At 44.5% G+C, this 26,218-nt stretch overlaps 1 protein-coding gene across 1 annotated transcript in view; it reads right to left on the bottom strand.

The window, feature by feature from the left end:
• Window positions 1-26,218, bottom strand: part of LOC8035685 (N-acetylneuraminate 9-O-acetyltransferase) — a 98,308-nt gene that overhangs the window by 19,242 nt on the left and 52,848 nt on the right. Inside the window, exons 9-12 of the mRNA XM_029966601.3 lie at window positions 15,648-15,756; window positions 15,473-15,562; window positions 14,888-15,007; window positions 3,972-4,128 (exon numbers count right to left, since the gene is read on the bottom strand). Of these exons, the coding sequence (XP_029822461.1) occupies window positions 3,972-4,128; window positions 14,888-15,007; window positions 15,473-15,562; window positions 15,648-15,756 (476 nt within the window). The remainder of the gene's footprint in view (window positions 1-3,971; window positions 4,129-14,887; window positions 15,008-15,472; window positions 15,563-15,647; window positions 15,757-26,218) is intronic.

Genomic DNA, 26,218 nt, shown 5'->3' with positions numbered 1-26,218 from the left:
GTTTCATGCTGCTGTGCAGATGCTGGAGCGAGCTTCCAAAGCATTCATTTGACACAATGAAACTGCTTATGATCAGTCGGGAACAATGTCTGCAGTCGAAAGAGTGAGCCGCTGCTTTCTCCCGACGTCACTTTTTCATTGTTGCCAGCAGACCTTCACTTTGAAAAATACGGTGAGGACCAAAATTTTAAATTCAATAACTTTGTGAGAAAAACATTTTTTGGCCCAATATTTGGGTTACTATTTCAGTGATTTTTGTTGGCATGTTTAGCAAATTTTCAGGCAAATTGGTGAATATGAAGAAATTGCCAGAGTACCCCTTTCAGCATATACAGTGATTTGAACTAACTTGTGATGACGAAACATTGAGTAGTAACATACAACCTCCTTAAAAGAAAAACGACAACAAACCTTTCAAAACCGAAACTGAGCTAGCTTGTCTTCGCTATAGGGGTTTTGCCGCATGATGTCAGCTCCAAGGAGCCTTTTCTAAGACCAACAAAGGCTGTACAGCAATGCTGCTCTATCGTAGGGCGTAAAAGAAATTTAGACGTTTACAAATCCCTGTATTGCGAAATTAGAGCGCAGCTCTTAAAGGGGTTATGACACGAAAATTAAACGGATAGATTATTCTTGAAATGGAATGCTCAAAGGCTACTTAGTATATACACCAAGTTACGCAATTTTTAGAGCGCTGATAATTGTAATATTCAATTTACGAATTTTTATAATTTTCATCTGGCGACCAGGCAACACTGCTCAAGTTAGTCACACCATGGTGTCCATAAACCACTTGACCATGAGCACTCTCTCATTCTAGGCGCCCCCATGATCGCCCAAGCTCTTCTCGTCGCGGTACGAACAAAACCGCTCAAACAGCTCGGTAAACTGAAAGCTATTCTCGCTCTCGCCCCCCGGCCGGTTGACCTTCCAGCCTGCATGCGCCTGGGAGACATTCCCGAACGACGGTGTCCACGGCAAAATCGTCGTCGCTGGAACTCGTCGCCAGCGGGTCGCAGTCAAAATGAACAGCTTCCAACATCTCTTGATAGCAATCACTCTCATCGCTGCTGCGATCAATGTCGAACACTTCGACAAGGCGATCGATGCCGTAGACGTAATCGTCACAGACCGGATGCTGGAAATGTGGAAGGTAAACGAGGAAGCTGAGGCTCGATACGCCAAGAGAGCCAAGTCTGTGAGAGCGTGCAATTAGACACCACGCTGGAGGCTGGCTACGTCATCAGCCTCCAGGTCCGCCCGGATCTGCCCCTCCGAGGGGCCCGCATATAAATCGATTTATCCACGAAACTATCGCGCCTTTTTCAAAACAAATTTAGCAGGATTATAGGAACATACAATGGGTCCTAGCAGTATAGTTATGTAATATTTTATTTTTGGCGTGTCATAACCCCTTTAAGATCCCCCCTCCTCCTCCCCACCTCCTCCATAACCTCTCCTCCTTCCACAGTTTCCCCACTAAATATAGCTGGAAAACTGACACCACGTGACATCCACACCCAATTCAGTTTCCCCACTAAATTTAGTGGGGAAATGACGTCACATGACTTTGTATCACATCACCTATGAACAAATTCGGTTTCTTCGCTAGATTTAGCGGGGAAACTGAATGCATAGTGCTGCATTGCGGGATGTTGCAGACCGACACACCAAATTAATTTTTTAGCTAAATTTCGCAGAGAACTGAATTGGTGTACAGGTCTGTGACGTCCCAAAATGTAACGTGCGCGTTTATGCCGACAGTGACAAAGTCAAATTTGGGGGTTTTACGTGCCAAACCTACGACGGGCATCTGGCACGCCCCAGCGGAGGACTGAGGATTAATTTCGACCACCTGGGGATCTTCTGACGTGCAACCGAAAGCTCGGTTATATGGTGCCTTCTCCGCAATAAGCCTCCGTCAGATTGCGGGCACCTCGGTCGGGATTCGAACCCGCCACCAGGGGATCCGTAGGCCGGCGCTCTCGCCTCGGAGCCACCGAGGCGGCTGGCGACAGTGACGCCGCGAAACACGGGAACGAGCGCCTAAGTGAGAGCTTCACTCTCAAAATTACGATGTCTATAGTTCAGCTTCACATTTGTGTTTCCTTGCACTGCCTCCTAAACAAACCTCTTGTGTGAGTACTACTAGATTTCAAAGAAAACTGAAGCGACATCTCTCCAGGACCACTGACCCTGTGCTCTTATAAAGCTAATTTGTAAAACACCGTCTTTCTTGGTTTTTATTTTGTCGTTGTGACCTCGAAATTCCGAGTTCTTCGGATAAATCCGAATTGACAAAAAATTTACCGGCGAGCGTTTTTCCAGATTTTATTGGATTTATCAAAAACCACGAAACCCGAATTATATGTTACTCAATGTTTTGCCATCACAAGTTAGTTCATGTCGCTGTAAATGGTTAAGGAGAGTTTAAAGAAAATAAAAAGAGGAGCTTTTTAAATATTGACACGTAATTTAGCCACATTTAGAGAAATCAGCTGCATTTCTGCATTAAAACACAACTACAATAATGCTAAGCACAGTTTTCTCAGTAGTTGGTAAATAATTTGTGAACGCATCTCAAAAATATGTTTATTTGATGTGTTTTTCAATTTTTGTTTTTGCAGAGAAATCATTTATTATAATTTTTAACATTCCGTGTGCATGTTGTAAACTTTTCGTAAAATAAACGGAAAAAATTATTACTACGTGAATGCTTCGGTGAGAAACTGATGGCCGTGCAAAGTACCATAGCGAAACCTTGGCAATGTCCACGGCTCGAAATTTTATATCTTGGGAAGAAAATTAGCTATGCCGTTTGCATATTGCTGAATCTCAAGAACATGGCCTTAACATATGTTTTTTACATAAATATACAAAATACGATCTGGACCATCATTGTACGAACCGACGTGGAAAAGCAGCCTTTTGTACACTTGACACTAGAAGTTTACCGGTGTTTTTCGCTAAAACCCAAAAGGCTACGGCCTAGTCCTCCTCACAAGAGACCATTCGGGACATATTCAATGCATTACGGCAATCCGACGTATGGCGCATGAAGGTGTACCTGTCAATAACACTGGAAGTTTACCGGTGTTTTTCGCTAAAACCCAAAAGGCTACGGCCTAGTCCTCCTCACAAGAGACCATTCGGGACATATTCAATGCATTACGGCAATCCGACGTACGGCGCATGAAGGTGTACCTGTCAATAACACTGGAAGTTTACCAATGTTTTTCGCTAAAACCCAAAAGGCTACGGCCTAGTCCTCCTCACAAGAGACCATTCGGGACATATTCAATGCATTACGGCAATCCGACGTACGGCGCATGAAGGTGTACCTGTCAATAGAATAAGCTTTTAACGTCGGCTTAGTATTTTGTACAGTAAGCAGGACGCTAGAAATCAGGTATGTGTAGGCTTTGTTGTGTATGCTGTTTTCTGAGAGTTCTGCACTCACAGTGGAAAGAGAGAAAAAATCTCGCCCCTTCCAGGACGTACGGAGCATACAAATCAGCCGCACATTGGAATGGCCACACAATAGACCAATCTCACTAAACTTTCGGCGTATGCACGGCGACGCTAAAACTTTAGTTGACAGGAGGCAGACGGCAGTGCACGAGAGGGCTCGTGCCATCTCGTGCTCCACACGCGCAGAATTCCAGTGAGGTTGTGGCACGTGCAGAAAGACTAAAGTTCCCTGGATGCATTGCGGCATCGGTGGCGTAGTCAAAGTGGCTGGTGAGATTGGTCTATTGCCCGCACTGCCCGGTGGAAAGGAGGGGTCGTGGGATTTTCCGGAAAGGTCTATTCCTGAAATATCCCAAGGACTGTATGCAAGTATGGTAACATCCTCCCTCACTACCCTCAGAGTTTCCAAGCCGAGGCAGCCAAGACTCTTTCTCGCACTCCGGCTGCCCGTCGGTCTTCGAGTAGAAGCCGAGTCGAGCGTCGACAAGAGAAGCGCTCACCTTCGGCTGAAGCTGCCACCACCTGGGGTATGCTGGTCATGGTGACAAACACCACCACAAACCAGAAGGAGACCAATGGCACAAAGTAATAGAACTGGTACGGCCGGTTCATGCTCAGGCAAAGCACCACCACCAGAAGGTTCATCCGAAAGAGCATCTGCAAGAAACAACAATGTGCCGCCTACTGGATGCACAGAGACGCATTTCCGGTTGGCCACTACGAAAGGAGCTAACCGACAAGTCGCTTCATAAGCATTCTGGCAATCGGCTTGCATCACTTACGACCCAAACTTTTCCGACTCTGCTAGAGGGCGAAAGCCAATAGGACAGAAAGTAAAAGAGCAAGGTAAGTATACTGCGTCAATACAAGCTTGCTTTACAGGCAAGCAGGCGGTCTAAAAATACGAGCGTAGAACTCAAATGTCACTTATGTAGAAACATTTGTACAGCGTGGACCATATGGTCCAATGGACTGCATCAATATGGCACTACGATTCACCACAGAAGCTCCAGTAAATGACTGCATATCAACATTTCTAAACAATGAGCTTACTGGAGTATGACAATGCTTTTTATCGGCAACTGTCTGCAAACGACATGCAACAAACAATGGGTGGTGGCAACCGTCCCCTTGCAGTCAATCCGACGCTCTTTGTGGATGCTAGCACCAGCATCGTTTTTCAAAATCTCCATTCTCAAAATGCACGTAATGTTAAGAAAACCATTTTAACCCCTTGCCTACTAATAACGAATGTCACTCGTTATTACGGAGGACCATAAAGCCAGACTACGAGTGTGACTCGTGTTTTGGTTTCGACGCTCGTTTAGCACGCTCTCTGGCAGATGGCAAAACCAGCCCTGTTGCTGCATGGGTTGTTTACTCGTTTGTTGTGCTGTTTGACAGATAGAGAATGCTCCGTTTAGCCAAGAAAAGAAAAAGCAGTTACTTGTGAGCGTTCACGCTAAAACAACGTGGCTTTGCTGCTGAGCTCCACTTTAGCCAACAAAGAGATACTACAAGACCTTCTTTTTGAAAAAGATTAATGCCCAGGCATATGTGACGACAAATCCTTTGGCCATTCCGATTTTTAGGAATCAGACGTTAGTCTGATGGGCAGTGACAAGAGTGATGAAAACAATGCGAATCCTGCAAGCATTCCATAAACTTTAGCATCTGCACATCAGTGGGACTCGGACCAGAAGTCCCGATTTAGAGCAAGATACGACACCTGGAAGTCAATGAAATGTTCTTGTCTTATTTTAATGCTAATAGCCCGTTTAAAATGAAAATTTTCTGCGCGTTTCCTGAAGAAAAAAAATTAGTAGGCAAGTGGTTAAAGGGCTAACGTGTAATCGGGTCGGTAGTTGGGCAAGTTGGAACAAAGAATAAAAACACAAGGACAGGCAAATCACACTAAGAAGCTTTCTTGCACTTCTAGTGTCGCTTTTTATGCCTTGTAATACCTTTCCTACGGGTGAATATATTCTACCGATTCAGGAAACATCCCAACGATTTATCCCACCTCATTTCTTTTAACGTCGTGCACCTTTTATATGGACAAAGCCAACGCATCTATTTTTCCACACTGAGATTCACGGGACACTAGTGGATGATCGGATTAAGAATGCACTGGGATGCATATGTGATCTACATCAGGATTCTGAGGCCATCGATATTAGCTCAAAATTCTAGCACAGGTCACAAGTTTGAGCTGAAATGTCATCTGTCTTGCCATTTGCTGGTTTCCTTTGTAAATCTGAATGGTGAGCTTTCTTTGCACTACGTTCAAACTCTGTTGCTAGATTCGAGGAAACACTGCACTCCTTTGGTATACTCAGTGGGCTGCATAAATCTCTTCCTCGCCATCGAATGCAATGATTTTCCATCTACCATAAAGTTCCGAGATGCCTGCCCCCGAAAGATTGCCTATCCTGTTTTTTTGGCTAAATATCTGCAACATAAAAATTCCAAAACATCGTCCACCCCCCTCCGATTCCCGTGGGACGTCACGCAATGTCCGACAGGAATCGCATCAATTGCGCAATTTGCCATACCGGCATGTCTGACAAGCGAGTTCATAGTGGGTTCCCCCATTTTTGTCTGCGATCTGCGTGCGCAATATCGGCTCCCGTAACACGCGAGTTGCTTCTGCGTGTACGTTGCACCGTGAACTGTTGTGAATCTGCGGTATCCGTTCCTGTGACAAAGTTTAAAGCGGATTCCAGTGATCTGCTCGCGCGACCTCGATTCGACGCCAGTTGGTCCCGCATGTATTGCATCGTGAAATAGAATTCTGCTGCATTCAAGATTTGCTGTATTCGCACTGGTGAGATGCAAGTTTTCGGCAGGTTTCCACTGGTCTTTCGCACCGTGAAATTTGCTACTTCCACCACTTGTGCTATCCTTTCCCGAGACAAAAAAGTTTGTAGCGAATTCCTGCGTGTTTATCACTTCGTGAAAGGCGAATTTCCGATGTCCGTGATTTGCTGTATCAGTTCCCGCATCACATGGTTTGTGGCTGGTGCCAGGGTGTTTATCATTAATTTTTGATAAAGTTTTGCTGCGGCATCCCCAAAGATAGCCCATCCCATGTTTTTCACCATTTACATATCTCTTCATTTTAGGTGGGCATTCTTTCGGAACTTTACGGTAGACATTCGGGCCTCTTGAAATATTGGTTAATTTTTTCATGTCATAAAATTACATATCCAGAGGCATTACTGTAAAATTCCGAAACATTGCCTAGCCCCTCCCCCAATTCCCGCCGGATATCGATCACGCGATGTCCGACGGGAATTGCATCAATTGTGTGATCCACGGTACCAGTACGTGTGAGAAGCACATTCACAGTCAGTTCCCTCACATTTATCACACCATGACACGCCAATCTGTTGCATCTGCAATGTCCGTTCTTGCAAGTTCGTAGCTCGTTTCCATGCTTTTTTGGTCTGCGATGCGCTCACGATATTGATTCCCATGATATGCGAGTTTGTAGTGGTTTCTCCAAGCATTTATTGTACTGTGAAATGCGAATCTGCTATTTTCGCAATCCGCAGTATTCGTTCCTGTGACATGCAAGTTCTTAACTGGTTCCTGTGCTTTTTGTCCGCGATCTGCGAGCGCGATATGGGTCCCAAGAAACGCGAGTTTGTAGCAGTTTCTTGAATGTTTATTGCACCGAGGAATGCAAATCTGCTGCTTCAGCAATCCACAGGATCCATTCCCGTGACATGCAAGTTCTTAACTGGTTCCCGGGCTTTTTTGTCCGCAATCTGCCCGCGCGATATGGGTTCCCTTGAAACGCGAGTTTGTAGCAGTTTCTTGAATGTTTATTGCACCGTGGAATGCGAATCTGCTGCTTCAGAAATCCGCAGGATCCATTCCCGTGACATGCAAGTTCTTAACTGGTTCTCGGGTTTTTTTGTCTGTGATATGGGTTCCCCTGAAACGCGAGTTTGTAGCACAGTCTCTTCAATGTTTATTGCATCATGGAATGCAAATCTGCTGCTTCAGCAATCCACAGTATCCATTCCCGTGACATGCAAGTTCTTAACTGGTTCCCGGGCTTTTTTTGTCCGCAATCTGCCCGCGTGATATGGGTTCCCGTGATAACTCGAGTTTGTAGCAGTTTCCTGAATGTTTATTGCACCGTGGAATGTGAATCTGCTGCTTCAGCAATCCGCAGTATCCATTCCCATGACATGCGAGTTCGTAGCAGGTTTCCACACTTTTGCCTGCGATCTGCGTGCAATATCGGTTCCCGTGAAACCAGAGTTTCCAGCGGGTTCTCGCGTGTTTCTTGTGCACGAATCTGCTGCGTCCGCGTTATCCGTTCCCGTAGGAGTTGGTAGGGAATTCAGACGTGTTTATCAAACCATGGAACACAAATGTGCTATGTCTGCGATCTATGGTACCAATCCAATTTCATGTGGTTTGTAGTGGGGCCTCAAGGTTTATCATCAATTTTTTATACAATTTTGCTGTCGCATCTCCAAATATATTTCAACATTTATCTCTCCATTTTGGGTGGGTGTTCTTTCAGGACGGTATGTATAGGAGCAAGTCAAACTTTTTTATTTTCCATTTGGCTGGGGCCCAATGGTTTCTCACATCTCTCTCTTGCTTGAAACAGGCCTGTGCTCTCTGTCTCAAGCACAAGAAAAAAAATGGCTTTTGTGAAAAGCCAGCACTCCTGAATCAACAAGTCATATTGGTTCTTTCTTGTTTATAGACTTCTGCTAGAGTAAGGCACACTCTATTTATTTATTTAGAAATACTACAAATCTCAGAAGGGATTATAACAGGAATGGACTAACATTTGCATGCATTATAAATTATACTTTATCATCAAAACATACACATAAAACGCTAGTTTTTCTTAGACAGATATAAAATAAGAAGTCAGAGTTAAAACAGTCATACCCCAAAATAACAAAATAAAGGCTTGCAGGCCAACCCTTGTTTTATGTTGCTATGCATGAGAGAAACATAATATAAATACCAGTGTGTCGAACCGAAAAAAATACGGGTTCAGTTACGGTTCAGGTAAATTAATTTTGTTCCGGTTCAGTTCCGGTTAGATTAATTCGATCCGCGAACCGGTTCGGGGCGCTGAACCGGTTCGCGAACCGGTTCGGAAATTATAAATGACAAATTGCAACATCAAAATAAATTAGAAATAAAACATCTGAAATCAGCACATACGAAATGGGATACATCGTAGTGTAAGGCTCAGGGATTTCTACCAGGAATGGTTTCTTCATGTGCACTCAAAGGTTACCTCACCGACGTTTATGCATTCGGACTTCATCTAATTGGGTCTGACGCAGTAGCTGTAAAATCCGCGACCTCCTTACAAACCCACTTACAAGTAGAACTCGCTAACTATCCCGCCACCTCGGCGTGTAAGCAATTGAAGGAACAGTGGGGAGAAAATACAGCTTTCTTTATTTGAACTAGCCTTCGGTAACTCAAATTAGTTTCGGGTTCATCGCGTAACAATATAACGGTTCGGGTTCGGGTTCAGTTCCGGAAAAAATACCGGTTCGGTTCCGGTTTTCGGTTCGGTTCGGTTCGACACCCTGATAAATATATATAAAACCAGTTATCCTAGATTAAACAACTTTATGCAACAAAGCATCTCAGTTGGGAATGAGGTGATTGTGGTGCTGTTAGTAACGGTATTGAATTGGTTCCATTCTCAAAAGCTAAAGAGAAGTACCAAAAATAGTTCTTTTTAAAGGTTCCCTGCAACAACTTTTTGACTGGTTTTTAATTTGCACTGATCCTGAGCGCACTGAACGTAGTAACTTAAGGGGGGACACAGGGATCGAATCGCAAAATATGTTAAAAAAATTGGTTTTTAGAAATTCCAAGTTTCGGCATCCTCAGGTCTTTATGTAGGCGATCGCGAAATTTTTTTATCTAAAAACAAACTACATACATCCTTCATGAACAATTATATCAGCGCGGGTGGCGAAAAAATGATCTAAAAAACGCGAGAAATGCGCACGTTTCAAGCCCTCGTATCTTTGAAACGCAGCGACTGGGCGCGGCCATTTTGGTATCGATGGAAGGCGCGTTTCGCAAGCGTTCCATTTCCTGCGATGGCGCTGTTCTCCTGAAAGAAGTAAACACACCAAAAAGAAAAGAGCGAAGCATGGGGAGACGCGAACGGCGCGCTACAACTGGCTCCCTCTGGCTACATGCTGTGTCCCGCTTCGTAATTGGCTCGCGCTGCGGTTGCCCCTAGCAACCGCTCCCGCCGCATTTGCTTTTTGGTTCCCGGCGGTGGTTTCGGAATCACACGCGAGTTTCGGGTTTGCTCTATCGCAGTGTTTACTTGCGTTAGTTCCGACTTTGACTTGCGATCATGGACGGGGGCTCTTTCAAAAAGAAGTATTGGACTACACATCGGTTCAATAACCGCAAGCGGAAGTCTCCGATGGCGAAGAAACGCCGGAAAGTAGTTGCTCCTCCAACGCCCGTAAGTGAGCCCTTTGTTGGAGCGCCGCTAGATGCTGCCTCTGAGATTGCGTGTCCAGTGACTGGCACTGCAGATGCCACGGGTATGCTGGATGTAGTGGACTCAACGAACAGCGATCGCACTGTTCAAATTTACTTGTAACCACAGTTTTTGTCGCCGGAAATATCCTCCAAGCGCACCACGGCGGTTCGCGAGCCACTCAGTTCAGTGACCGCAATGGAGCGAAAGATGCTGCTTACCGGCCAGAGCAAAAATGCTATGGGACCAGAGCTACCCGCGAGACCAGAGTCAGCTGATGAAGAACTTATTTTGGTTCAGATCTCGGCAATCAATGCTCTGTTGAAAAACACGCCGTGCCAACAGTGCTCGCGACCCGGCTTGACCATCAAGCAAGGCACAAGGCTCGGGTTAGCCTTCAAAATAATCCTCGCATGCTCCACGTGCAATCCCGTCGAGGGCGAATGGTCATCGCCACGAAGAGAAGAAGGCGGAACATTTGAAGTGAACCTGAAGTCCATCCAAGCCATCAAAAGTATTGAGAAAGGTTCTACAGCTCTCACAGACTTCTGGTCTATTATGAATGTGTCCCATAGAGGAATGCACCATAAGACATTCCAGGGCCACCTCAAGGCAAGCTTCAAGCCTGCTTCAGAGGCAGCTGCAGCGAGTGTATTTGTTGATGCTGCGGCAGCTGTACGCAAGGTCTACACAGGCATGGATCCCACATTCACAAAAAAATGTGACCGTGGTCTACGACGGAACGTGGATGACCCGCAGTCACACCTCGCACGTCGGGGTAGGAACTATCATCGAATTTTACACAGGTTAGGTCATAGACTGTGTTGTCCTCTGTAACTTGTGCCTTGGGTGCACGCTGGGCCAGAACGAAGAGCATGTCTGCCAAAAGAACACTGATGTGAAGTCAGGAAAAATGGAGGTCGAAGCTGCGCTGCTGTTGTTTCGCCGTTCCCTGGCCAAAAACAATCTCCGGTATACAAACATTGTTTGTGATGGGGACAGCCGCACCTTCTCGGCCCTCAATGAGGAAGCTACGTACGGATTCATCCCATTCACGAAGGAAGATTGCGCGAATCACGTTCAAAAGAGAATGGGTTCTGCTTTGCAAGCTCTCGTCACAAAGCCAAGGGAGAGCCGCTCGGCGGAAGAGGGGGCCTCACTGAGGACCTCATCAAGCGACTCACAAGCTACTATGGGATGGCTCTATGGAACAACTCGGACGTAAAAGAAATGCAAAGGGCAGTGATGGCGACGTTCTACCACATCACGTCCACGGATGAAAAGCCGCATCACGACCTCTGTCCTCCCGGTCCCCTCAGCTGGTGCAGGCACCGAGCAGCACAAGCTGAAGAGCGACCTCAACCAGTACACAAGTACAAGCTTGCGAGCCACGTTGCCGCCGCATTCCTACCTGTCTACCAGCGCCTTTCGGAACCTCAACTCCTCGAACGGTGCAAGGGAGGAAAGACCCAGAACGCAGCTGAGAGCCTTCATTCTGTCATTTGGTCTATCCTACCCAAGGAAGAGCATATGCCTCCTTGATAGCAGCAGAGACTGCTGTCAGCGAGGCAATCTGCCGCTTCAACTCTGGTAACCTGCGCACCTACGAAAAGTTGTGCTACTCTCTCGGGATCCAACCAGGAGCACGCGCTCCGCAGTACCTTGGAGAAAGACGTCTCAAGGCAAAAGAAGGCTTCACGAGCTCTCCAAGCCAAAGGACAGAGGGCCAAGAAGAGCCGCGCTCAAAAGGAGGCTTTTAGGGAGGCTTTTAGGACGTACAATGGAACTTTGAACCTTTTTTCTCATAACTATAAATTTGGCTATCCACTCGGCTTATGGAGCCAATATCTTGGGAACCACTTGGACTATTTGGGTTCTGCTTGTTTTGTATTACTCTTCTGGCTATTGCATACGTCATGACATTCTCAGTTTTCTAAAATAATGTTCAGAAACTTTGTAAAGCAGTCTTCAGAAGGTGCCACGTGCGCATTCATCGAGCCTGGTGGAAAACAATGTTAGTTAAAAATAACAATGAAAAAAAAAATTCAAAAAGCAGGAATGTCATGATGTGTAGCATGCATTTGGGCATGCACTTAAGGTCCTAACAACCTTGTATTATGTTTTGAAAAACCTGGAGGCCCTCCACTTACTTTCAAAAAGTAAAATATTGTAAATAAAATGTTAGCACAGATATCCCCAAAGTAAACTTGTCTGTTTTATAGCATAAGCATTGCCACTATGTGTGCAAAGTTTGGTAAAAATCCACCTACAAACAAAAAAGTTATTGCCCATCCCCACCTCCTCCCTTAATGAAACTTCTCTTTTCTCGAAGTTTGCTTTATTTTAAAAGTTATAGGCAAATTAAAATGACAAAAACAAGAAAAAATAACCTCCTTCATGACGTCCTTGGTTGCTTGAGTGGCCGTGAACTAGAGAAGGGGTAGTGAGCTCAGCGAGCGCCCAAGCTTGCCGCAGTCCGTGTCGACGGCTCAAGAGGGCGCCACTAAAGCATGTTCTGGAGAGGCTGTATGAAGCGGGCAGTCAGGACGGCTCGCATTGCATTTGCTGCGTGATTAAAGACTAATTCGGCATGACGCTTCATTAGCCACAAATGATAGCAAACACGAGGTAAATATCAGTTCAGAACGGGAGCTACTTTGCGCTGCCGTACCGCAAAAAGGCCAAACCGCAAGCCAAAGCTGCTCGCCAAAGGCTTCCGGAATACTGGGAACTGGTCGGATCCTCCAATCCATACAACCGCAGTGCCGCCACATACATCCGGGACCTTTCTACGCTTGCCGCTTGTCGGTGCCTGATCCCATTACACCTTCCTAGTATGCGCCGCCTTTTCCACCGCTTGGTGGCGGGTATGTCGACGAGTAATTTCTTGTTTCCGTACTTTCTCAACTGCATTTGTTTCCTTTTTGATCTAAAATACAGAACAAAAACTACTTTTAAAATAAAGGCCTGTTCACACTCTTGCGACCTCTTAGAACTCGGCGCCTTGAAACCTCTTACAACGAGAGGGCACACTGGCGCCATCTATTGGGTAGCAGGGTAAACTTGGCAGTCCGGCATATTTTCTATTTCTCTCGCGCATTATCCTTTCTTTCTTGGCTCGAAAAACTTTTGCCAACGATATAAACGAGCCTTTCCTATAGGTATTACGCACATTTGACCTCGGAAATCCCGGAAAACCTTCGCTCTTGTAAATTGCAGTTCCAGGGTCACTATATAAATGGCGCCTGAAGACCAGTGTGTTTCCTCATCGTAAGAAATTTTAAGAGGTTTCAACAGGTCTCGTCTCTCTCGGTTGTACTCAGTTGCAAGAGTGTGAACGGGCCTTAAAGGGGCTGTGCAACAATTTTCATACTTTGGCCAATTAACTAACTGTGGAACGAAAAACCGAAAGCCGCATTTTCTTGCGAGCGCGAGTTCTTATTTAAAAAAAAAAAAGAAACAAATCGAAGGTCAAAGTGCCTCTCAACTCTCCACGCCGACTTTCGAGTGATGTCTCTGGGGGTTCAAGTGGTTTCCCCTGGGCCCTCTCTTCAGAGACCCCAGCCGCTTCCTCCGCGATTGTCGACTTTCAAAGGATTAGCCTCGTCGAAGGTCGTGGCGAGCGATGGACACAAATGACGGTTCGCCACGGGGCTGACGGCGAGTGCAGCAGCGGAGGGGGACAGGGTTTGTTGACTTCCGCGTATCCCCAGAGACGCCATCATTTTAGTTCCCGTAGCCGCCACTGGCGGCTGCGGATCGGCAAATAATTCGTTTTTTGCCTTGCGATTACGCAGCAGAATAGCCGTGTTTTGGGGGAAAGGTGACGCATTTTTGGTCACTTGGGCTTGTATAAACAATATAAAAAATGCAGAACGGCAATTCTTTCAACATTAAAACCGTTGCACTGCCCCTTTAATTGAAACGGTTCGTGCCACTTATATTTTGCATTTCGACTAAAAAGAAGCTTTTAGCGGCTCTGACCATTAGTAAGCCCAGGACCAAAGATGTCACATACCGCATGCTTTAGGCATTGCGGGTCACCTCCGTAGGTGGAGGAGGTTTCTGCGTCGTCCTGTTAAAATATGACGCACTGATGTTTAGTTACCCTCTCTATGCCCGCTGGCTTGCCCGAACCCGAAGAGACGTGGAAACCACAAAAAAGGTAGATGCTTAAATATGATTGCAGGGCCCCTTTAAGGTTGCACAGATATAGCTTTTTTTCCTGCTACAGAAATGCACAATATCTTGTTTGCATTGAGAACCCTCTACAATACGAAATAGGCAATTGCTGTTTGGGAAATTGGCAGTAACAAGGCTTCCTAAATACTCTGTGCCTGTCAATAAGCTCCCAGGGGGCCGTCGTCTTTCTCATTCCCTTCCTCCTCTCCCACTGCACAGCACGAGAGGGCACTGCCTCGCTAGGACGCACTCGAAGACAAAAAGGAGTGACGTTTACAAAAGCGTTTGCCGAGAAGCCACTGTCACGCAAGAATGTGAAGATGTAAGCAGGAACTGGAGACCTGCGCACCCATGAAAGGGGTACGTAGAATAAACTCTGGGCCTTTCACCATGTAATTATAACTCAATCCTATTTAACTCTTAATTCCAAGACGTCTGCGTGTACATAAATAGCATAAAAAAATCTCCATAATTTCATCAATTCTGTCTCGCTATGCGCTTGTAGAGAGCCTGTAAGCATTGGAAGTCATATGAAAGGGTGGCAATGTGTATCCTGCCCTTATCAGCTGTTCCTGGTCATAGCAGGTCCATTATTATTTTCCGGTCAAGGTAACTGCTATTTATAACTTTCATTAAATCGCCTGTGTCTCCTCCTTATGTTTTATAGCCTGTAAATAGCCAGCTGCAAAGTAAAAGAGACAGTGCAGGCACGCAGCGCTCCCCACCTACCTGCCAGAGTCGATACAGGCCGAAGTCGCCATTGTGCCAGAAATAGGTGAAATGGCCGTAGCCAGTGAGGAACAGGTATGAAGTCACCAGCACACGCACGTGCATGTAAATGGGCAGCACCTGCAAAATAACATAAAGCAAACACCTGGGACTTTGCTGAAGTGCCGCCGAATGCCTAGGAAGTCCCATTCTTAACAGACTCGACTTATTCAAACTTGGCCCCTTCCGCTCCTTTGCATCTGCAAAGTTCAGCACCCGCAAAAGATCCCCAAGCCCCCACCCGGGTCAAAGTTACGGAATATTGAGCATGTGAAAAGATGCTTGCAGTCTGGTTTTGAAGAGTTAGTGTGAGTAGACAACCACATTTCACTTTGGAGGCCAGAAGCAGATGGAAATGGGAAAAATCCTTTAAAGCAATTTATTTGTGGTGCACTATGATGCCTTGAGTATTTAATGAGGCCACAGCAGGAAACTAGTACAATACAGCATAAGCAGCTGCAACTGTTGGAAACATGCCGCTGCAACCACCAAAACCTGCCTCCTAAATGGGTAGAATTCTGTCCGCCTAGAAGACGACCAACTCACCTGACTAGCTCCGGTTGTGTGGTAGATGAGGATGATCAGCTGCATCCAGCCCTTCCACTCATTCGTCTGATCTCGGTGCAGCACTTGGGTCTGCAACGACCGGCGCAGCAGTTGTCCAAACGCCGCCCAAGGGTGGGCCGAGCAGAACTGCGGCCCGAGAAAGCCAACCACTCACGTGCTGCGTTTCCTCCGTGAAGAACAGGCCCAATGCAAACACGTATGCGACGGGCAGAAAGAAGTTGAGGTGCGTGTAGTACTTGTTCTCCTTCATAAAGAAGTTTGTCCTGGTTGGAGACAAAACAGATGCGAGCGAGTTTCAACACCCTCCAGAGAAAAAGCACCAGTAAACTTCCCTGCACGGCATGTGGAGATCCAACCACTCCAATCTATAAAAGGACAGTGAACTACCAGGCACGTGCAAGTCTCCAGACTAAAACAGTTATCTACTTTCAGGCCCAGAACTGATCGGGGCCTCGCACAGGGTGTTTCACGGAGCACTGGCTAAATTGCTCCTGCAAAAAGTATGCATTGCATGGAAAAAAGGTCTAGGCTCTATTGGTCTCTGCCAAAGGACCTATTAACCCTTTGAGGGTAGAGTTTTTTTTCCCCCAAAACATGTTTCACAGTATATCAGGTTTTCTTTCCAAAGGAATAAAACAAAAGGATAATGTGCATGGGTTCTTTCTTTTTTTATTATCTGGCAGCAACTTGCAAGCACGTACAGTGCTTGCAAGTTGTTTAAGTTTAGAAGCATCAAATAAAAAAAATTCTAACGGTGAAAAGTTGTCACCTTCCTTCCATTCGGTTTCATTTTGACACATCCGCTTTTGCGATACGCCAGTGGCTTCAGATTCCTAACCGGAGGTATTTGACGGAGCTTCACTGTCAAATGATGAGCTCAAATCCCCCGAGTTTCATTCATTTTACATATCAATGTACTGTGCACGTTTTTTCAGATCTTACGAATTTGGCAATGGGCACTTAGTGTGGAATGGGCAGATGCGCGGTATTCTACGGTATGTGTAACCTTTTGTTGGCATTGATTGCACAGCAGGACCGATTACTTCAAACACAGAACTAGCAATTGCATGTAGCAGCACCAGACACGGTAATGAGAAGATGACTGAGGAAGCACAAACTGCCGCGAATGGTAATTTTAAGTATGAAATCCCACTGAAATAATGTTAGAATAAAATAATTTTAAGCAACTAAGCTAATCTCTGTGTGTTTTCTTTTTCCAAGTTCTGAGGTTGGGATTAGTCAGTCAGAAAACCTTTTTATTATTAAAAAAGAAAAAAAACCTGCAATTCTCAATTCAGATTAAAAACAAAGCATAAAAAAAAAAGAAATCTATGAAAGAGTCCATACCAATCTTCTTGCAATACCAAAGTATCCTTAAAATCTCAAATGTAAAAAAGATGCTGCAAGGATATCGCGGCCATAACTGTGTGTGCGACTGCTGAGCGCATGCTGACAGTGAGCCTCTTGCAACGTGCAATCCAAACCATCAAAATTGCCCGTCTTAGCAGCCTATTAATGTGAGCTTGTTCTGAGCATCTGCTAAAAACAGAGCACTCAAATATGGCGTCCAGACCGTTTCAATAAAAAACTTCAGGCAGGTGCCGTCTTCAGATGTTCTACCTATGGCGCGTGTTTTCCTCGCTTCCGAAAGACACCACCCCATGTGTGCAGTGCCGGCAAGAAAACATGAAAATAATTACAAAAATAAATGTAAGAACGGAAAAAGCGAACCACATAAAAACAAGACTCTCGATCCAAAGAATAAAGTTAAGGCTGCGGTACCACGGCGGCCATCTTGAACAAGACATTAGTTGAACCACCAGGGCGGCGTTGGCTGTCCGTGTGAGCAAATACTGCGGAATCTGCGCGCCAATTTCGAAACCGTTTTTCCCGTCGCTTGCGACCTTGAGTTTCCTTCTCCGCTCTTACGCACCTCCTTTCACGTGTTCACCTCTGGCGCGTCGCGCATACATTCATTGTTTAGAGGACAATGTACCGGATAATCGCCAACTGAAGGCCCCCTGCCCCAACTTGTCCGGCTGCCAAGTGATCTGAGCGTAGGGTGACCACCCGTCCCGCGACTCGCGGGACTGTCCCGCATTGAGGGCTTGTGTCCCGCGTCCCGCAAGAAATTCCCAAATCTTCAAGATGTCCCGCATTTCATACTGTAGCAAAATTCACACTTATGGCGCTGCCGAACAATGGGGCACGGGGAAGCTTGGAGGTCGGTGGTAGTTGTGTGAATCGCAATGGTACACCATTTTCTATCCAAGCATTCCGGGAAGCGACCGTCGTTCTTGAAGGAGAACCGACGCGCATGCTCCGTTGTGCCCCTCCCCTTGGTGGCAAAATATTTTAAGAAAGATTGCTTGCCAAAGGTTTCAATATAAAATATTGTGATTATTTTCAAATCGCTCTGTCAATGCAAAAGGGTTCCTGTGGAACTTTGTTTTTGGGAACACAGCCACACAAGGCACAAAAAAACAACAACCGCATCTCCACGTGGTGAATGATGATTGGGGCGAAGCTCTGGTGGTGCTTGTCTACGCAGACGCTGAGCCGCAGCATGCCGAGCCTTTCGTTCGTTTTCATCCATGTCACGCTGCGGTCAAATGCTCAAATGCGTATATAACCATGTTCCATACCACACATCCTTTTTCTGACATGGATGAAAACGAACGAAAGGCTCGGCATGGTGCGGCTCAGCGTCTACGCAGACAAGCACCACCAGAGCTTCGCCCCAATCAACATCATTCGCCACGTGAAAACGCGGTCGTTGTTTTGTTTGCCCTACACGAGCACGGGAGAACATGCTCACGTGCTCGTGAGCGCGTGTGCTCACGAGCACGAGCACCCGACGCCGGACATTGGACGGACGTGGCTAGCCCCTAAGGAGCTTCGCCTCTAAAAGCCTGCAACTCGCAACGGTCGAAAAAGAATATAATGTTAAAACTTTGTGTATGATTATGTTGATAAAAGTAAGCGTTGGCAGGAAACAATAACCTGAAAGAGATTTAATATTTCTTATTTTTATCTGATGCATTGAGTTCTGCTACAGTCGATTTTTATGTTTATACATTACTTTTAGTAAAAATTAATTTAGCTTAATTGCTGCAATACAATTAGCAGGTGTATAAACAGCAGATGATTTTAAATGCATTAACAAAGCCTCGGTTTGTGGTGTGTGTGTGTTAATAAATTTCCTCTACACCCCCCCCCCCCCTTCCCCTCAGTGTCCCGCATTTCGCTAGCAGGAAGGTGGTCACGCTATCTGAGCGAGATGGAGTTTTGAAGTAGTATGGAAAAGTGGGACCGCCAATTTTGAACTATGCTTTTTCGATGTTGCATAAGTTGTGTACAGGGCTGGCTAAGACACGGGCACGAGGACATAACTGTATACAATGCTTGGGTTGCAAGAGCATAGAAATTGTAGGAAGCGCTTTCTGAAATCACACGCCTACATTCCCCAGAGTTGCAATCCTACGAGTAAAAAAGAGTACACCTTCGACAATGAGTCAACGTCTCACAGTCATGAGTTCGTGAGCGCAACAGTATACATCTGAGCGCGCCCTGGATGCCGGCCGTACGAAAGACACACCTGGCACTTCCTGTCACCACTGCCTCTGTTTGCATGCGCTGCCGATTGGCGGTTCTTTTTTTTTTTTTTTTATTTTATTTTGTCAGCTTTTTGAAAATACTGAAACTAATATTTTCTCAGACCCTACTCATCATACCTCTGCACTACAGTTGTGTAAACACATTGTGATGTAATTTGAGATATGGGACGGAGTGTCTACATTCTTATTTCGTGTGTAATGTCAGCATAATATTCCTTTGCTGTGCGAAGGTCAAAAGGATGGTAGGGTCGGCAGCAAAAACTATTTCAATGCACGAATTATGATCAAACACCAGTAAGAACATAAAAAAGAAATCACATGGGCACAATAAAAAAGATTGCTACAACAGGATGGTGCGCGGGGCACAAACAATTTTCGGAGTGACGTTGACGGAACGCGACAAGCCAGATCTTTCCTGATGGCAGTCGTCAAAGGAAGTGAGCTAAAAGTTGATCTGGTGCCTCGTTTTGATCGGCGTTGCACGGAAACTCGTCGATTACCGACTATCTTGTCAGTGGTGAACATAGTGAACATGATCTGGGTGATTTTTTTGTTTCTGTAGCTAGATCAGAGTATCGAAATATGAGATGTCCGCTGACGCTTGCGTCGGCTAACGAAACCTCAATCGCTGATCGCAGCCGATGTCATGGGTGTATACAAATACATCAAGTTGTCTGGGCAGGAGCAGTTGAAGCGCCGCATTTTTTTTTTTTTTTTTTTGCCGGTCAGTAGAGACTTTAAGAATTGTGACTCTTGAGTTCCTCCGTGTGGAGCTGAGGGAGCCGCTACTGAACGCGATCAATCGAAAACCAAGAATGGCTGAAATTTCCTTATTGCCGTATGATTTGCCAATTCGTTCTACCAATCATAGTAAATTCGTCCCAATCACCATTCCTTTTAATAATCGATTATTTGTATGAAAAGATATATTTTAAAATTTGTACGTGGCCCACCAAATGGCAATAAAAATTGGCATAGGATTCCAAAACTACTGTGTGACCCTAATTTACCAACCTGTTTCACTTGAAATTAGAGTTGACGTGCAAGCGAGCTGGTGGAAGCTTATACTAAAAAGGCCAGAAACAGGAGAAACAAAATTGAATAAATAAGAGCGGGATAAACACAAAACAGCATCAAATCACAGCCGAAAATGTTTACTTGGTGAGTGTAAATGTCCAGTCTTTGTATTAGTAAAATATAAATATATATATAATTTTTTTCATTTTTTTTTCACTATTTGGTGACGGCAGAAACTAAGCAACATAACTTTCGCTAAAGGCTACTGTTATTTACAAAATATGACGAGCGTAGTTATTATATTTCCAATAATTTTATAGCAGAAACGTAATTCGATCAAGCATTGTCAAGCTACTTGATGAGTTGGCGTTCAATGAAACGGTGTTCGATGAAATGTCCACTATTCGATGAAACGCCAATCAATAAAACAGAGTTTCATCGAATGACGATGCCAAGCTGTTGTGAGCCGCGATATTTCATGCATAAAAGAAAGAAAGCAGAATAAACAACAAGTAAATAGGGATGCCGCGAACTTTTTTCGAACCGAAGTTTCGATGATCAAATCAAGCGGTTCGAAAGGTTCGAAAGGTTCGAAAGATTTCGAACTTATTTTGCTGCAAAATTCGATGCTTGTCGAATTTTCGAACTTGATAGACTAAAAAATTCAAAGATTTTCAAACTTTCGAACTTCTTGCACTAAAAAGTTCGAAACTTTTCGAACTTCCTACGCTAAGAAATTCAATAATTTTCGAACTTATTAATCTAAAGAATTCGAAAATTGTCGACCTTTCGATTCCTGAATAGTCAAAAGTTTGTCGAACTTCGAAAGACCGGCGGGCGGTTTCATTTGGATTCAAGCAGTGAGGTACATTCGTAATTTTTTTTTTTTTTTTTTGCAATTTTACATGCGGTGTTGGATTCTTTGCGAAAGGCAATGCTGTTTATTTCAATCATCCGGCATGCTTGGTTTTAAAGAAATAGATTCCCGAAGGAGCGAAAAAGGGCGACGAGTTTTTGACAATTGTCGTTTGTGCCATATCGGAAGCGCGCTACAGCCGAAGCTATTCATGGCAGAGATGTTAAACTTTTTAAGAATGATCTATATATAGCCTAGGTAAGTGTCGTCTTAAGATATGATTATTGTAGTTCAAGACGAGTTTCGAAGAAATATTCAAACATGTACCTACGGGTAATTATGCCCTAAACTTGGTAATTTTTTTCGCCTACATTTTTTGAGGTATCGCATTTAAATTAACACCAGAGACAGTACATATCATTACCATCTGCAGAATACAAAATAATGTATTTATTGATTTTTTCACGTCGAGGAATAAATTAACTGATGGGGGAAGATTTCTAAAATTGTTCAAGTTCAGCACGTCATAAAAAAAATATATTTTTTTTTTCTCATTTTAAATTCTTGGGACGTGTTTCTTTTGGCCTGTACACATTTTAGTAGGAGAAACTTGTTTCATAGTTCTGGGCCTCTGAATATGCAAGAATACAACACTTCCGGCCGGGTTCTTGATAGTTTTTTTTTCTCTCCAGCTTTTTATTTTTGCATTTATTGTCATGTTTATTTATTGATTATTTTTTACCAATGGCACAAATATTTAGGTCGAAAAGACATAGCCTTGAACTTCCGAGCCACCGAGCATGTGACGAGTAGTGCCTTCTGACAACGAGTTTCTAAAAATGACCATCTACGCGATCTTTTATGCAGTGAAGAGCGACAGTAGCTATACATATGCATAAATAATTTCAGATTAAAATAAGCTCGACCATGCCCTCTTTCCCCGTATTGTTTTCTTTAACAGTCCTAAATATCTGGGAGCGGAGGGGAGAGACTAGAGCCCCCCCCCCCCCCCCCTCCCTCCCTCCCTCCCTCCCTCCCTCCCTCCCTCCTCCCCCCCCCCCCCCCTCCCTCCCTCCCTCCCTCCCTCCCTCCCTCCCTCCCTCCCTCCCCGTTTTTCCTCTTCCGACGCCACTGGTATGGTACAACGCTCCTCGACCTCAAGTTGCGTCAGCTTCTGTGCTTTTTGCTCGGCGTTTCTTCCACCCCAGAAAATAAACCTCCAAAGCAATTACAAACAAAAGAATTGTCAAGGTGCAGGCGAGCTGGTGTATGTTGATCATGATGCAAAATCCCGAGACTGGGAATGAAATTCGCAAGAAATAGTGTAAGAAGAAAGAAAAAAGGGGACAGGACAACATCTCAAACTCAGCTGAGTTGAGTTTGAGATGTTGTCCTGAGCCGAGTTTTCAGCTGAGTTTAGTTTGAGACATTGTCCTGTCCCCTTTTTTCTGTCTTCTTATACTTTTTCTTTCAAATTTCATTCCCAGAGCCGAGTTTAAGGCGTTGTCCTGTCCCCTTCTTTCTGTCTTCTTGCACTTTTTTTTTTTTTTCAAATTTCATTCCCAGTCTTAGGATTTTGCACCATGTACAAACTAAACTTACTATATGCCAGCGTCACTTGGGCGGCGTTCGATCAGATTACTACCAGCGTGCAAGGGGGTAGGGGGGCAGTTTGCCAGATCACTTCAAGGTTTTTCTGAGCCTCAACCACCTGCCTGCCCCTGGCCGTTTCGAACTGGATGAGTATCATTAAACAGTGCGTTCGTAGGATCACTACTTCGTGATGCACGTTAATGACCACCTCGGGCTGGCGGTCACAATTACTGATCTACGGTAACGAAGTTACCGTATTCTGCACTGGCAAATATTCCAGTACATCCGGGACACTCGTCGTCTCGTTTAATTGCCTGACCAACTTCGCGCAGACTAAATATCACACCTGAACTTTTGTAATCCTGATTTCGTGAAAACCAGAGAGGCATGAAAACGTTATTTGAAATTGAAACTGTGGCGGAACATGAAAACCGGACTTCGAACTTTGCGCACTTTGGACTTCAAAGAAATTGGAAACCTCCGAATTTTTTTTTTTTTTTCTTTTTCGAATTTAGCTTTAAAAAAGAATCAAACCTTTTAACTTTATGTAGAAAGAAATTTGAAATCTTCAAATTTATCGAACTTTATGTCTTTAAGAGTTCGAAACGTTCGAATTTTAGATTTAAAGAAATTCTAAACAATCAAATCTCTCGAATTTCAAATTAGGGAAGTTCGAAATCTTCGAATTTATCGAACCTCAAGTAAACAAATATTTGAAATAATCTAACCCAAACTTTTAGAAACCGTCAAAGCTTCAAACTTTTCTAATTCGAAACCCCACGATTTTGGAAAGTTGCGAATTTTTCGAATTCGAACCTCCGTACGGTCGGAAATATCGAAACCTTTCGAATTCTAACATCAGTTCGGTTCGAAAATATCGAAACCTTTTGAATTCGAACCTAGGGTGGTTCGCGGTATCCCTACAAGTAAAACCACAGAACTGCCCTGCCTCATTTCACCCTCAGTTGGAGCTCGGCCGACACATTACGCTCATCAAGCATCACCAACAGCTCAACACCTAAAGGCCACTGCGTTCACTATCTTTGTTTGGGTGTTTCCATCCACTAATATAACAACGCACCCCATGCGCCGTGATAAAGCGCTTTTTGTCTTTGTGTCTGTGTTTCCATGACATCTAGCCTTTGTTTGCCCTCTGACGAAAAGTGAAACCAAGTATACTAAAACATCAATAGTTGTCTCTCTTTTTCGCAATGCTCGCACATGTAAACGATGTGCTTGTCTTCGACGCAATGGCATTCTCCTCTCCCACACACGGACAATTGGACAAAATAGGTTGGTCGGCCTCCACTCATTAGCTGCGAAACATTTTGACCGCGAAGAATGTATAATTCAAAGAAGCACCGACAGGTGGGCGCCCCTTTGAAAACAATTCATGCTCGTGTACAGATGTTTAGCGGCTATGCAATTGTCTGTAGGTATTTATTTCTGGGCCAACTTGTCGGCGTCAGTAGGTACAGGCGCTGGAGGTGTGAGCAAAATGCTGGCAGATGTCGGCTTGACGAGCCCCACACTCCCCTTTTGTGGCAGATGGCAAATAAACCAAGAACAGTATCTGTCGACGGGCATTCGATTGAATAGGCCAATCGGTACTACGGTAGTAGGATGACTCGTCGGAGGGTAATTCATCAAAAATTCCAACTCGTTGACAATTGTCTGTGAGGCCATTCAGTTGCCACATTGCACTTATCTTCTGTGTTAGAACACACACATATGTTAGACATTTTCATATAAGCAAGTTTCGGGCACCAGATATTTTATTGAAATGTTGTTTCATCGAATTTCACATCTCCCAATTCGTCGAATTTTTATGATATCATAATATAATTACTATACTTGTCACTTCTTCAATTAAAATTGGTTACAGATAATTATAAAATAAAAGTAGGCTTTCGCGAAAATTATGTCGATTACAGGCTATGCCAACGTAGCTGAACAGTAAAAAAATGTTATGAGGGTGTTTTGGTTAGGGTTCAGGAAAGACGAAGGCAATTCTTCAAATGCGCACTGGTCAGACAGGCCGACTGGTAACAGGATGTTTCGTTGCATAGGAATATACGTCATAGGGTGACTCGTCCATCAGACTGTTCGTCACAGCGAGAGTGCAGGGAAGGATAATAATCTGTCCCCGATGTCGTGCAGAAGAGAACAATATTTAAAAAAAAAAAAAAAGCAGAGAAGCAACTTTATAACGTCATTTAGTCACGACTCACGGCAATACTTGTAATGTAGCGGAAATTCCGATCTCCCTTCTGGTGAACGGGACATTGTGGGTGAACGTGGCTTCCTGGTTTGATTTGCCAAAGTAGCAACAAAGCGGTATTTTACGATCGAGCGAGAAATACGGTCAGAAAGACTGCTCCAAATAATTTTATGTGGAGTTTCACGGCTTTCCACTGCGGCATAAGCACGTGGATAGAAAAACAAATATTGACAACACTAAATGTAAAATATTTTTGGCACGCTCACACCTGCTTTTTCTTCATCATTTGATGACTCATATGCTGATTTTGGTTGCGCATGCATACTTCTGACCGGCAATTTTATTGCGTACGATCCACTAAAACTCTTTATTTTGTGTGTCCAAGCTCAAGCTGTGGGTGTTGTTTTTTTATCTCTGTCCGAAAGATACAAAGTTTCACGTTTTCATCCTGTGAGTGAAGTGAGTTGGTTAGTGCTAGCATCAAAGGCTTACTTCGAACTCTAATTTGGAAATAATGTCTCTGCAGCTGCATCGCGGACAAAATTATATATGCTCTTATCACTGTAGCAAAAGAATGTGACAGGATTTGTGCTCTTGTTATGATCGTGTACCATTGTAGTCGACGTCATCCCAGCACGGCGTATCGTTTTTGTCTTTTGTTCAGCCCTGCGAACCACACCTAGGAAAAAAATAAAAGTTTGCACCTTGTTTGTTAAATTTTTTGTTATGCTGTAAAAACACATCGTGCTTTTGAAGGCACGGCAGACGGTGGTGAGGTGGCCGACCCCCATGTCCGCCGGCATTTCACTCGACCTCCTCAGAGGATAGGTTGTTTTTCACTGGTGACTGGTGTATACGTGGAGCAACTCCTCGCGCATTGCGTTCTCCATCTCGAAGAACTCAATACATGACTCAGCTCTATCTCGCCATTGCTCCAAAATGACCAGTGGAATTCGCAACTAGTGACGAAATTAATCCCTGGAGAAGGGGAACATTGCATTATCAATCTTGGCCACAAGTAAAGGACTTTTCGCACCTTCTCTACTTTTTCTTGTTACATTACGGCTTATTGCCAGCAATGAAGGTGCGCTAGGTTTGCCTGCAGAGTTTGGGACCCAGTTGCGGGGAGTGTTACGGGGAGGCGGAAACAATTTATGAAGATACTCTAATCATAGGGTATATGGTTGACTCTCGTTTCTATGCGACTTTCTGAACAATAAAATTTGAAGTTTTAGTATACCTCATGGGGTGTTTTTGTATAATTCTGTGTAAAAGATCTCATGTTTTTTTTATATATATACAGGGGCAGAACTCATGAAATGTACTTGGGAGCAGCCACGGGAGCAGTTGAAACAGCTGTTTTGGAGCAGGTTGGGAGCAGCTAAAACTACATTCTGGAGCAGGCTAGGAGCAGCTCAAAT

This window comes from Ixodes scapularis, unplaced genomic scaffold (assembly GCF_016920785.2).
Source record: "Ixodes scapularis isolate PalLabHiFi unplaced genomic scaffold, ASM1692078v2 PGA_scaffold9__187_contigs__length_104089568, whole genome shotgun sequence".
NCBI classification, from domain to species: domain Eukaryota; kingdom Metazoa; phylum Arthropoda; class Arachnida; order Ixodida; family Ixodidae; genus Ixodes; species Ixodes scapularis.
The sequence above is the reverse complement of the archived record's forward strand: the minus strand, read 5'-3'. Positions and strand labels throughout refer to the sequence as shown.